The sequence below is a fragment of the Anarrhichthys ocellatus genome, unplaced genomic scaffold (genome assembly GCF_004355925.1).
Source record: "Anarrhichthys ocellatus isolate YVR2014 unplaced genomic scaffold, GSC_Weel_1.0 scaffold30, whole genome shotgun sequence".
NCBI classification, from domain to species: Eukaryota; Metazoa; Chordata; class Actinopteri; order Perciformes; family Anarhichadidae; genus Anarrhichthys; species Anarrhichthys ocellatus.
In genome coordinates, this window is record NW_022280060.1 from 1550063 (window position 1) to 1564279 (window position 14217).

The 14217-nt window shown below is 45.7% G+C and overlaps 1 protein-coding gene across 1 annotated transcript; it reads left to right on the forward strand.

Annotated features, from left to right (window-relative positions):
• Nucleotides 1–1085: 1085 nt before the first annotated feature.
• enc3 (ectodermal-neural cortex 3) lies at nt 1086–13109 on the forward strand. The gene is made up of 4 exons (XM_031864153.1): nt 1086–1319; nt 2519–3553; nt 3645–4411; nt 11561–13109. The coding sequence occupies exons 2-3, from the start codon at nt 2531–2533 to the stop codon at nt 4389–4391; spliced, it is 1770 nt and encodes a 589-aa protein (XP_031720013.1). The 5' UTR covers nt 1086–1319; nt 2519–2530; the 3' UTR covers nt 4392–4411; nt 11561–13109.
• The last annotated feature ends 1108 nt before the right edge of the window (nt 13110–14217 follow it).

The following is a 14217-nucleotide window of genomic DNA, read 5'->3' on the forward strand; positions in this document are numbered from 1 at the left end:
AGAGAGAGAGAGAGAGAGAGAGAGAGAGAGAGAGAAAGAGAGCGAGAGAGAGAGAGAGACTCCTCTTTTCCCAAACTTATACTTCAAGATCATCATCATTCAAACCATTGCTTCAGGGTTGTACCATGTTTTAAGCAGCCCATGAAATTCCTTGTATATGTGCAGGCTGACTTGGCTCATTCTTGACTGGCCCGATTGTTGTCCCGAATAGCTCATGAGTACTTAAATCCTTCAGAAAATGCAAGGAATTCAGCTGGAGAAACGATCTCATGGCTCTCAGAAGAGCTTTAACCTGCCATCATATGATCATTAAGACTGTTGGTTATGTGGAACTGGCAAACAGGGCAGGGACTGTGCTTTTAATGCTCCTGATGACTGTATTTTCAGTATTCATATCCGATGGAAATACTATAAGAATACTCTCAGTTTCAGAGCTACAACTGTGGACATGATAGCAGGTTTCAGAAGGTTATTTAAATTTCATGAAAAGGGGGGGGGGGGGTTAAGCAAAAATGACATGCATGGTGGTTATTTTTAAACTGATCATGGTCTTTTTAAATGTTAAAATTCGACTACTTTTAATCCAACAAAATTATAAATACATCAAGGGTTCAGTATTTCTCCCCTAAATGTAATTCCTGGCAGTTTGGAGAAGCCATTTAAGCCTTCGTGTTTGGCAATCACATGTTACAGAAATAATGAATTCATAATCAAATCATTCAAAAATAATTTAGACAGATTCCTATATTATATTATTTATACTTATTTCGTGTATGTCGTGTCTTGATGTTGTTGAAAGGTATACTGTACAAATGCGTGTGCTTTGGTAGTAGAGGCAAACGTAGAGCTTGTCCCCTGAGTACTTCTGAGTCAAAGTGAGAAACATAGCAGGTAGGTGAAACACACTGGCAGGTGTTTCTTGTGTTCTTCAAGGCAACGCTATTCTGCGGTAATGCTGTGCATTGACCCTGAAGTTGGATGGAGAATAAAGACGCCTCAGCCCATTGGACAATGTGAGGAGGAGTAGGAGGAGCCAGGCTGAACACCACGGCGGCTCTGCGCTTTCTCTCCGCTTTGCTCGTTGCTCTCCTGCAGGCTGCGTGGCTTCCCGAGAACTATCCTAACTGCGAACTTTTTAACGTTGTCTATTTGCGACGCAGACAAATGGCTCAACCGTTCCCGAACCCTTTAGGATGCGATGCAGTTTTAAACTCGGAATGCGGGTTTGTCTAAATTGTGCCACAACTTCAAACAAATCAGCGACGGGACAAGTTTGAACCGAGATAAAGGAATCCCGGATCAGCTTTGCGCCCATCAAGGTAAGCATCAAACGGCTCATTTTCCCTAAAGCATCGATCACCAACAAACAGTGCGCCTTTGATATGTCTGCAACTTCCGACATGTGAGTAGTTTAGCCACAGTGTGTAGCGTCGGCTCCTTTGATGTTGGCTGATTGTAGCAGCCTGGCTGTTTGCAGGCGAACTCGGGAGGAAAGTTGAGCGCATGCAGAAGCGCTGACCGCAGTTTCACATTTACTGCACAAAACGAATTGGATTTCACGCTGAGTCCCTCCGCGGAAGTCCACAGTTCCCCTTTCAGTGGGAGTGAATAGCCGACTTAAATGTATCTGCTGTGAAACAATGGAGGCTTCAAAGCGGAAGATATTTATTTGGTCGTTTTCAAGTTATGTCTTGAAAAACGACTTTATTAACCTACTGTTCCATAATGATTACAAAGCGGTTATTATACAATTATATTAATTAGAGATAAAACTCCTGGCATGCAATTAAGTTAATTTCTTAAATTCAGCATAAACTTGATGTAATGGCTGCAGGCCTGTCTGAATCCACATTCATCTGTTGCACTGCGGTTGCATAATTTCATCCTCAAGGAGCTGGACTTATGTGGGCTTGGAAGCTTCGGCACCATCTGATGTGTGAAACAGCTGGAGAATAGAACAAGCTGGAAGGAATTGATTGGCTCTCCCTTTTGTTTGGAGGTGACTCACCAACCTGACATGTTTATATGGGTGGAAAGATGTGCTGTGATCTAGGGTAACACGCCCAGGTGTCGTTTCTTTGACTATCATAAATTATAGAAGGAAGGTTAAATTAAAAGCCAGTTAATGTGGCTAATTTGTTTGAGAATTGAGTGTTGACACTGCTGTGTGTCTTACAGTGTACATATCTGTGTACACACACTGAATTTGTGTGGGAGTGCTCCTTATCTGATTTTCTTTCATACTTAAAGGCTGAAGTTTATTTCCGTACCGCGCGCTGATATGAGTATTTTATTTCTGAACAACCCATTCACCCGCTGTTGGCACAGTGAGTTTTGTTTGATCATAGAATGGGGGGGGAGTGTTTATGGTAGTGTTCACATCAAAAGGAGGGCGCAAGACCTGATAAAATCTCTTCTTCCTGTCCAACTGTTAGAAACGTTTGAATTAAACAAACATTAAAGGAATGGATGTTGCCACTTGTACTTATATTTTTTCCTACTCTATTTCCTCCTCCAGGTCCAAGTCAAGATGTCTGTCAGTAACCACGAAAACAGAAAGTCTCGCTCTAGTTCCGGCTCCATGAATATCCAACTCTTCCACAAGACGACCCACGCTGACAGCCTGTTGACGCAGCTCAACCTGTTACGCAAACGAAAAGTCTTCACAGATGTCGTCCTAAAGGCCGGAAGCCGCTCCTTCCCTTGCCACCGGGCCGTCCTGGCCTCCTGTAGCCGATACTTTGAGGCCATGTTCAGCGGCGGGCTCAGGGAGAGTCGCGACGCCGAAGTCAACTTCCACGACTCCCTCCATCCAGAGGTGCTGGAGCTCTTGCTCGACTACGCCTACTCGGCCCGAATCATCATCAACGAGGAAAATGCGGAGTCGCTCCTGGAAGCCGGCGACATGCTTCAGTTTCACGACATCAGGGACGCTGCGGCAGAGTTTCTGGAGAAGAACCTCGACCAGTCAAACTGCCTGGGGATGATGCTGCTGTCAGACGCCCATCAGTGCCAGAGACTGTACGAGCTGTCGTGGAGGATGTGCCTGGCAGACTTTGCCACTCTCTTCAGGACTGAGGACTTCCTCAGCCTGCCCAGAGACAAAGTCCAGGAGCTGATCCTCAGCGAGGAACTGGAGGTGGAGGACGAGAGCCTGGTGTACGAGGCTGTTATCGACTGGGTCAAGGCCGACATGGAGCACAGGCACAGCGAGCTGCCCGAGCTGCTGCGTTGTGTCCGTCTGGCGCTGCTCCCTGAAACATACCTGCTAAAGAACGTTGCTTCAGAGGAGCTGGTGATGTGCCATAAGGTGGGACGGGAGATCGTCGAAGACGCGGTACAGTGCAAAATGAGGATCCTCCAGAATGACGGTATTGTAACGGGCTTCTGCGCCAGGCCGAGGAAAGTCAGCCAGGCCCTACTGCTGCTGGGAGGACAGACCTTCATGTGTGATAAAGTCTACATGATCGACAACAAGACTAAGGAGATCACCCCCAAGACAGACATCCCCAGCCCCAGGAAAGAATGCAGCGCATGTGCAATTGGTTGCAAGGTATGTATATGATCTATGCTTGATTACGTGCGTTTTAATGTAATGCTGTGTAGAAGTACACAAAAATATGACTTCTCTCCATGTGTCTCAGGTGTATGTAACCGGTGGACGTGGCTCTGAAAACGGGGCCTCCAAAGATGTCTGGGTCTACGACACGTTACACGACGAGTGGTCCAAAGCTTCACCTATGCTGGTAGCCAGGTTCGGACACGGGTCGGCGGAGCTCGACCACATGCTGTACGTTGTGGGAGGACACACTTCTCTTGCAGGATCGTTCCCCGCATCCCCGTCTGTGTCCCTCAAACAGGTGGAACAGTACGACCCTCAGACCAATAAATGGACGCTGGTGGCTCCGCTCAGAGAGGGGGTGAGCAACGCTGCCGTCGTCGGTGCCAAAAACAAACTCTTTGCCTTCGGGGGCACCAGCGTGAACAGAGACAAATACCCCAAGGTGCAGTGCTTTGACCCATGCCAGAACCGGTGGTCTGTGCCGGCCGCCTGTCCGCAGCTGTGGCGCTACACGGCAGCGGCCGTGGTTGGCAACCATGTCGTGGTGATCGGTGGCGACACGGAATTCTCTGCCAGCTCCGCTTACCGGTTCAACAGCGAGACGTACCAGTGGTCAAAGTTTGGCGACGTGACGGCCAAGCGGATCAGCTGTCACGCGGTGGCGTCAGGAAACAGGCTGTATGTGGTTGGGGGTTACTTTGGGGCTCAGAGGTGTAAAACACTCGACTGTTACGATCCCTCGTCGGACTCTTGGGACAGCGTGACCAGTGTGCCCTACTCACTCATTCCCACCGCCTTCGTCAGCACATGGAAGTACCTCTCAGCATAGAGAGGAACGCACTCTTTGAGGTGAGTAATTGTAGTTTCCTTAAACTGACACAAACAAACACAATGTCAATTATACGTGCTATTCATAGTGTCCCTTTTACTGTCGGATGATAAAGTGGAACTCAGTTTGTGGAAGCAAAACTATCTTCAGATAATTCCCACAACATGCTTACGCAACGGAGGTAAATGTCAGTTTGAACTGGACCAGCCCGGTTTAAAAGCCCTTCGCTGTTTTCAGGGTTGCCAGTGGTTACAGTTACACATTATCTAGCTGCTGCGACGGCTGGGTGTTGGATAAACACGGTGCAGTCCTGGTTTGGAGAGCAGAAGGAATGTCAGCAGTGCTGGTAATTACAGAGCGAGAGCTGCAGCACAAGACCTCTGTCACTGACGGGAGCGGGGTGGAGAGGCAGGGATCAGGTCCGTGCCTAGTGGGCCGAGCAGGAGTCGGTACCTGAACAGCTGTAACTTATAAAAGGTGATGAGACATGTGGTGTTTGACATATGGAGGGCTAAGAGCCAGAGGAGCACAAGGAGCATTCGCTGAGCTTTAGATGCATACCGTATGTGTGATACACCACTCTTTTACATCATTGAAAAACCTCAAATAAATAAGTTTTCCCCCAAAAGTCCATTGAACACATAGCGATACAAGCCTACCTTTTTTTCCTACATTATTCATATAGCACCTTTCTCAAAGTGCTTTAAAGGACAAAAAGGAAGTAGCACATGTGCTGACAGACGCCAGGGCAATCTGCTCTGCTTAAAAGTAATAAAGAAAAGTCTGAGGAATTCAGGAGGGGCTAGTGGAGATAAGAAGGAAAGGATACATCTCAAGGTTATAAAAAATATGATTGACTCAGATGTAACGTACCACATCAGTGAAGAATCGCTCGGCCTCATCTGCCTGAAGGGATGACAGGTGGCAGTTTTCACAGCTTCGTGTGAGATAAGAGATGATGCATTTTTCCCCGAGGTGTTTTTTTAGTTCATACAGGGTGAGAATGGAGGGATGGAGGGGCCGGCAGATGAAACGAGAAGAGGCTGTGCAGTGATGCTTAGAAGGTGTTGCAGGTGGTTTTCATGTGCCTGGTGGTGGTACAGCTAGTTTTAAGTTTCATGATGGGAGGCCTGTCCTGTGATCTTATTTTAGCACTGTTGCAATCAATGAAAAACGGCCCATTGCTGCAGTAGTTGTTGGGTTTTCTTTTTACTACCCAGACTACGGGGTTTTGTGGTTTTATTTTTATTGGAGGCTTTATTACGCTGACTACATTCACAGAGCTTTTATAGTATTATTTTGTACTATAGGTTCAATTGTTTGATGCAGCCCATTTGTCATAAAGCTCCCGTTCAAAGCCCATCAAAGCCCATCAAAGCAACACTGTGCAATGTTTACATTTATTCACTTTTTTTTTTTTTTTTTGCAGAAGGTTGATACCATCCTTTCATTTGTCTGTTCAATAGAAGGCGGTTTGCCAGTAAGCTGGACTGGAAACAGGGGGAGCTGTTAGACTGTCTCTGTCCGAATGAAACAAAATCCACCAGCCTAGTTGTTGTTTTCAGTCTTTCAGTACGCATATGTACTAATATGATATACCAGACTGGTAAAGCATTTATTTCAATGCCTCCTCAACAGTTGAAGGTTAAGTTTAAAGTCTTTCCAGTTGTCAAGAAAGAGATTCTGTCCTTGACGTAGATAGGAATGCTGAAGTAAATAGTGTGCACAGTGAGGAGGATTGCTCCTTTTCTGTGTCTAAAGTTTGGATAAATCATACTCCTCTGTACTGCGAAGTACGGGAGGTGACTCTGAACAAGCTCCTTTTATGCTGCCAAGAACTTTTGAAAGTAAAGCTGAGCGGAAGCAGAGAGCTTATGTCTACAGTAAACAGCTGGATATGATGGAGCTGGGGGCTTAGCCTTATGAGGCTGCCGGTATGGACCGCTAGCCAAGGTTTTTTTGGCCGGGATGGAGACAGACAGGCTGGCTATGAAAGATCAAGGCACAGCATCTTTATGAACTCTTGCAGTTACGGTAGCTACCATCCCGCTGCCGGCTGCCTCTCTGTTTTAATTACAGCACACATGGAAAAAGCTCAGATTTCCAGCCTGTGAAGACGGCGTCCTACCCTGACGCTGGTCCACTCCCTCTCACCCGAGACGCGGGGGGCTTGTGAGGAGAAGTGAAGTGGGAAAAAAAAAAATGTAGGGAGCAACAAAGTGACACAGAGCAGGACGCATACACACAAACAAACACACGCATATAGAAAGAGGAAGTGGAGAGCGAGTAAGACCAGGAGGAGCAAAGCTATATTTTGCACCATTTGGCAGCCGAGACTAACGCCTGCCTAAAAATACTTTGCACCCGAGGTTGTCAACTTTCAGCTGGGTCAGAGAGAAAAATGATTGTGTCTTGCGTGCAAGTGTGTGTGTTTGTGTATGTGTGTTCTTTTCATGTTTACAATGGGACCCAAAAACCACCAGTCAGCTTTTCAAGTATTCACTAGTCGTATTGTGAGTTTTTACACAGTTGTGAAACCACTGGTTTTCCACTCGTAGTACTCTGTCTGTCTGTCTGTCTGTCTCTCTCTCTCTCTCTCACACACACACTCTCACTCACACACACAGAGAGAGAGGCAGTCACATTGCTGGCATTTCCCGTCCTTTAAAAAGCCAGCCATCCTTACTCTAATTTGGGAGGAATGAAGGCGTGGCCTGCATTGCCATTAGTAAAGATTTGTTAATGTTGCCTTGTGGTCGAGGCCGTGCAGTTGTCCTGGCCGTTTGCATGGCCTGGATCGGATTACCAGCATTTTTGTCACCACGCTCTGCTGTAGTGTGTGGCCCTGTGCATTTCCACCAGATGTGAGTAACCACAGACTCCAGGGCCAAGCCAGAACCCACTGTTGATGGAAAAGTATGTGTAAATGTTAAAGCATTATGGTTCGTGTTTGTTATGGTCCAGGCAGGAGAAGTAAGCAACCCTTAAAGGCTAAAAACAAGAATACCTGAATACAGTTTTAGTGTAATATGTGACTACTGCCTGCACAAACGTTACAGTTACCTGTGAGGCTTTATTGGTATATTCAGCGCGTGTTTTGGAAAAAGTAAACAGAGTACCGTCATAGTGTAATCTGGTCAGTTGTTGGTACCAGACTACAGCCAGACAGGATGTAACCAGAGCTCCCCGCACAACGTTCAGGACGATCTCTCTCTCTTTCTCCTTTAAACTGAACCATAACGACCCCAGGCATGACTGTTATCTACACTTGAACCTTTGTTTTCGTAGCCCCCCCCTCCTCATCACCCCTCTCCGCTCCTAAAAATCATAGACATAAGCAGCATTCTCTTTTTAACGGCTTCAAGCGCCTTATGAGGTGGGCACGGCTCTGTGTGATGGGGTACACCTGGAGAGGTCAGGGGCCACCGAGGGAGTCCTTGGCGGGCTGTCTGCTTCCCCAGACAGCTGCTGTAAAATGGAAAGGTCACGATGGGATCAGGGAGGAGGAGTGCAGAGGCCCCAGTCACTCAATACTAATGTTTTATTAATGCCTTGCTGTGAGGGCCACCAGGAACACAAGCTGAATGAGGCTTTTATTGTGGCATCTGTGTACAACAACGACCCCCCCCCCCCCCTTCTCTGAGAGAGACACACACATCCACAGTCAGAGTCAGCACGTGCACACACACTTTGTCTTCAGTCTCTTGAGTAATCAATCTGCCACATTACAGCCCTCGGCGTGGCTGCTTAAATTTGCATAAACCTAATGGGGTTTTTATTGGTCTTTTCTCCATGCTGCGAGTAACAAAAAGGAAAAGGGGAAAAGATGCTTAAAATGGCTGAATAATCACCCAGACTAATTTGATTATGCCCTTAAAAAGAGGCGAGCTGTCATACAGTTACAGGGGCCTCTTCAGTAAGCCAGCTGGGATGGAACGCAGTGTGTCTGCCTGGTAATTAATCTGAATTACGTAATATTTGCTGAAGTATTACTGAAGTGGCGCGTATTCAGTCACAGAGACGCTCTTTGTTCTAAGTCTTAAACTAGAGTTCCTGCAAGGATTCATCAAGACTTAATACACTTTGCAGCCGTACCAGGATACTTGTGTCTCTGAGCTCGTCTCTGAGCTCACCCCGGAGTCCTTTATCCGTCCTTGGAAACAATGCAAACTCATGTAAATGAAGTCCCTGTGATTCATACGTTAGTCAATACAGTGCAATTCTTTGTGGTCATTAGTAAACATGGCACAGGCCCTGTGGACACAAGGGACAAATAACGAAAAAGGACTCAGCTTTGGTGTGGTGCATGGTGGGTAATTGGGCCCCTGGAAGACGCAGATGGAGCCCAAGATGCACTAAAGCTAAAGCTAATGGAGATGAATGTCAGTGATGGGTGTTCATTTGATAAATGTGACCTAGTCTTGTGGTGTGTGCGTGTGCGCATGCGCGCTCTGTCAGCCAGACAGTGTGTCGTTTATGAGTCATAGAAAAGCTTGAGATTTGGTAATTGTTTTCTTTTGTCAAACTCAATCTGGCATCAGTCCCATGTGGAGGAGAAAGATAAGTGATGGGAGCAGACAGACTGAGTCAGGTTTAACCTCAGAGTGCCACATCCAATCACTTCATATAGTTCCAGCCCATCTGTTTGGTTCACTGAAGGGCGCGTGGACTCCCCGCGTCCCTCACAGCGGTTACTGCAGTGGACCGGACCAAAGACATACACGGGGGGGCAACTGGGTACTTTCTGGGTTACGGTTATTAACCCGGCCACCTGTTGGCACTCCAGACATCTTGCTCCCTGTTGGCAGAAGGAAGTCAGATCTGTGAAGGTCGATTCGATTGTTGCGCAGCGTGAGTTTGAAAGCACAAAGTTTGCATGCAAGTCAGGACGAGCTTGTCCACATAAACGACTGTGGTTTGAAATGTGGGTAAACGGTGAACTGTGTGGCCGCTGAAGCTCAGTGATGAGTAGAATCAACCTTGACGTGACAGGTAATAATAACGCGACTGTGAGGCAGTCTGGAGCTCACTGCTGGTGACAGCGGGACCCTTGTTGTGAGCGGCGGAGGGAGCTGAAGTTTGATGATGCGAGACGGGGATGGTGTTTTTGATGAATGTACTGATGAGGACAGACACATAACCTTTGTGGGTCACAGTGTATCTCTATGGAATACAGTCTTGTTGGTTGTTCAGTAATGCAGAAGAAATCCAAGTAAAATCCAATAGTGTTTTTGATCTGTGTGATATTTACTTTCCTATCCTGTGCGTTGGTCTGCGGGTGTCTCGAGCATGAATGCAGCAAGGGAGAGCCCACTCTCTCTGCAGTAGGTAGAAATAGAGGACTTAATATAAAGCTGCAACTTTCATGAAACGGTGATATTGCCATAGTTGGAGTGTTGAGCAGAGCGGCGGAGTATTTAGGATTGTGAGTCATGCTCTTCATCATCTGAGATTAGAACACCAGCAGCAGCAGCAGCAGAACTTAAGAAGTGCATGCAGTGACCCATGCCCATGTACACACCGAGAGAGCAGCAATAGAAACTTCCATCAGGCCTGCAGTCGCATGTGATGCAGTAAGTGCTGCTACTGGGGCTTTACTTTGATCAGGAAGGGTGAGCTGAGTTTGTATTGCAGCAAATGTGCTGTTACGGGTTGGTTTCAGATCTGGGTATCGAAAAAAACACAACTTGTCATTTTTATACATTTATAATCGGAATTCATGCAACTTTTAAGTCACTCTGGATCAATCGCTCAGCCAATACAATCCCGCTCATACGCGCTTTTGTAAGTGTAGTTAGAAGAAGCTTTTAAATTTTGAATGAGATGTGTTTCAGTGAAGTCATTCACGTCAAGATGTTATCAATACTGGCTCCGACTCTGCATCCACACACACCTCCGTACAAAAGTAGCAGCCATTGCCATTTGCTGCACAAAAAGCCATCATTCAAAATGTCTTTTTCCTCGTCCTCGTCCTTGTTGTCTTCTGCTCAGAAATTCACTGGCCTCCACTGCACATCAACGTATTAACGAAACCGTAAACTGACTGACGGACTGACTCCAGTGGCCTCCATGTTAACCTCCGTACGATATCACGTGTATTGTTCTTTGCGCATGCGGGTCAATTCAGGTCCTTGATCAGTTCACACTGAGCAGTAAATCCTAATTGAGCACTAAGGCCTGTTAAATAAACTTTTTTTTTTTTTTTGCATTTTGTTATCTAAAACGTGAATTTTAGCATTCAGGTTTATCACAAAATGTAGTTGTTTTTTTGTGGTAATGTACAGAAAGTTCAAATGTAGTTTTGCTTCTTACTCTATAGCTTGTTTGAAGCTGTGATTCCAGTGGTGCCGTTCTCTGGCTGCGTCCCACTGTTGTGCTTCAGGCGATGTATTCACAACAGTAACAGATGCGTATGGATCAGTTGAGGCTTCAGTAGTATCAGCCGGCTTTGTCAGCCATGGAAATGAGAACTCATTAGGTTATCTAAACAAGCCCCCAGCAGAGCACGCCTGTAACTGCCTTCCTCCTAGAATAGAGAGCACACACACAAAGCCTTCATCTGCTCCGGCAGACCTGACTTATTATCACAAATATGCAAATTGGAGGTTAACATTTCTCTCCAACCCCGACATATTATCCAGTGCAACATTCCCTCATAACAGCAGGGGAGGAAGATTAGATACTGAAACATCTGAGGTTGCAAAGAAAGGCCATCGAATTCTCAAAGTTGTATTTTAGGTCGTCTATAATGTAGTAAAAATTGTGCTTCACCATAAGAAAGCCTCTTACAGTATGAATTATATCCAGATGAGCAGATGTTTTTGGAATCTGTGTGTAGTCCAGAGAAGCTTATCCTTACAGCGTGGTGTCTCCTCCACGGCCACCCTCAGATATTTATTACCTAGCGACATAAATGGCATGAGCAGCTTAATCCCACATGCCAAGAGGACTTTAGTTAAATAACGCCCGTCTTGAGGCATTATTAACGCCATGTGCCTGATAAAATGGCATGGCGATAAGCTGATGTGTAGTGCGGAGGACCCGACATCCCTGCATTCCTGTCCGCTCCCTGAGAATGTCCAGGCCGCCCCTCGTGTCGTATTGTCGGTCCTCATACAGCAGCGTTCACAGGACCTGAACATTAATCTCCCTCTTGTCTCTTTCCCCAGATAAGCAGCGGTGTCTGGTATGCAGGCGTGTTTCTCACTTTACTGTCTGCACGGAGGAAGAGGAAGAGTCTGTGTAGTCCTGAGGCTGCGGCTCCATCCAGCCTGATTCACATCCATCGTCAGCTGCAGAGAAGCGAATGCCCGAGTCCTAGAGACGGCCCAGAGACTGGAAGTCTGCCGCCTCTTTCCACCTGATCTGTTTACTCGTTCTTCTTGTGTAACTTTCCCATGTAGCCACTAGCCGTGAGCTGGACCCGTTGCCATGTTTACTAAAGGGAGCTCACAACCTCTATCTTAACATGCGAAGCACAGCCGGGAAGCAGAGCGATAGTATAGATGTGTGCTCTGGGATTTTTCCTCCTCCTGGGGAGAATCTGCTGCGGTGACTGTATGGGCCCTGCACTGCTCAGCTGACTCACGACATCATTTAATATGTGTATCATCTCGCCAGTAGATTACCAGTTTAACAGACTAAGGACTTATTAGAGTCTCTCACTGACTTGTGGTTTTACAGTGAACTGAAAGAGAAAGTCAGATGGTCCTTTGTTGTAGTTTCTCTCCCCTCCAGTCACTCGGCGATTACTCAGGTGTAATTTATTTGGACTGCTGATGGACAGAATTAGACCTTTGCTCTGCCAGGTGTATGGAGAAGGAGAGAAGACATTTGGGGAAGTGTATGATTTTGTGCACAGAAACGATCTTCCCGTCTTTATTTTTAGCCTTCGGACTCGGGCTTCCCTCAATTTTGGTAAGCTAAACTTGTATCATCCTCCTCGACTTAAAATACATGCTCGCAAGAGAGAATGTGGCCCATTACGGCCGAAGAAGATACTTTTTCTGTTTCGAGATGTTATTTCAAACTATGATTTTGTCATGTTTTTGTGTATATTGTGTCTCAGGGTTTTGTTTTGTTTGGCCTGTATTTGTTCGAGCTAAGGTAACTTCTAACTCCTTCGAGCACATCTGCCAACGTCTTGTTTTTTTGTGAATGTATCATTTTGTGAGAAACAGTTTGACAGAAATCTCTTATTTTAGAATACGTTCTTACATTGTTTTGTCAAGTGTAAATGTATGATTACATTTAATAGCGGTGGTCGTATGTATACATGTATATATATATTGCCAAAACCTGAACCATTCTGGATTTAAATAACTAAAGCTAAGTGTGTCCAAAGTAGTTAAATACTTTCTAGCTATGATATGTTTTCATTTTATATTTCCGGATCTTTAATGGAAGTCTTTTGTGTTTATAGTTTGTATATTTGCTTTGTAATGAATTTGTAGAAGCCTTTGATTTGCACATTTTGTACAATGGAAACTCTTAATGGTCTTAATTTTGTATCTTTGTCTTAACCCAGCTGGGGTAGTGTGAATAATCAGTGTTTTTGTAGCAAGTTATCAAGTTGAACGATCTTCATTTGCTCTGTGTGCAAGTCTGCAGTTTTCCAATATATCAAATACACTTGATATGTTAAGCTATTACTGATAAACCATCTGTTACTCCATATACAGCTCACCCCTCATCAATAAATATCTTGTTAGAAAACTATTTTCCGTTGTTTGTCCTCTTGTTTTCCAAGGAATGATGGGAATTCAGCAGCTGTGCCACTAAATCAGCGTGGGCAGCCATATAATCACACAGGTACTCTTAACATGCCTGGAATAGTTCCCAAACGCAGGTTAGGAGCGGTTTTGGTATTTACCAGGAACACTCGTCTCCTTCCGCCTGTCTGTGTGCACACTGAAGATCCAGCGAGATGAACAGTCCATCATTCCCTGTCTCTCTTTATAATCTCCCCCCCCCCCCCCCCCCGTAGTAGCGATATCACACATTCTAGTTATGTGGTATGTGAAGAGCAAGCCTCTGCTGCCCTGGCACTCGCATGCAGAGGTGGAAGAAGTACTCAGATCTTGTAGTGCAAGTAGCAATACTACAATGTAGAAATACTTATACAAGTAAAAGCCATGCATTCACATTTTTGCTTTGAATACTGCCAATCATTATCAGAGTATTATTTAGTGATGCATTCATGCGTACATCCCTTAAATCTTGAAGATGAGGCTCATTTGAATAACTTTGTATATTGCTGGGTAGCTTGTGAATAGAGTAGAAGTATATACTCAAGCAAAATACAAGTACCTCAAAATTGCACTTAAGAACAGTACTTCAGTAAATGTATTTTGTTACTTCCCCCCCCCACTGCTCGCGTGTATGATGTGCGCACACATTGAAAAATGTGCGTGAGTCAGGTGATGTTCGTCCATATCCCTCATTCTGCAGCGGCCAGGTTTATGTGAGAAAGCGGTGCAGTGCAGACTGGGCGTTAGGTGGGAAGAAGTCTGGTTGGCACATTTGTGCAGACTGGCAGGGAGGAGAACCAGAGAGGAATGTACCCACATTCAGGTTCAGGGAGGTGGCTCTGAATGTGCTGCCTGCAGGCTTGACGTTTGAAGATGTTTGTGACGTCTGAGCTACTGAGCTGTGGTGTTTAAACAATCCTCCACTTCCAAATGAGACATCTCTACTTGTGGTTCACGTACACTTTCAAAGTCTTCCTCTATTTGTTTCAAAGTAAAGGGTTGTCAGAGCATCTGTCCTTTTAGAAGACCTGGCAACAGATGATAGAAACACCAGTTGGAGACAACTTTAAATCTCT

Excerpts from the sequence above, each read along its gene's own strand:
- enc3 (XM_031864153.1), top strand. The coding sequence starts at position 2,531 with ATGTCTGTCAGTAACCACGAAAACAGAAAGTCTCGCTCTAGTTCCGGC. Across the intron at positions 3,554-3,644 it reads CATGTGCAATTGGTTGCAAG|GTGTATGTAACCGGTGGACG; the intron begins GTATGTATATGA and ends CATGTGTCTCAG.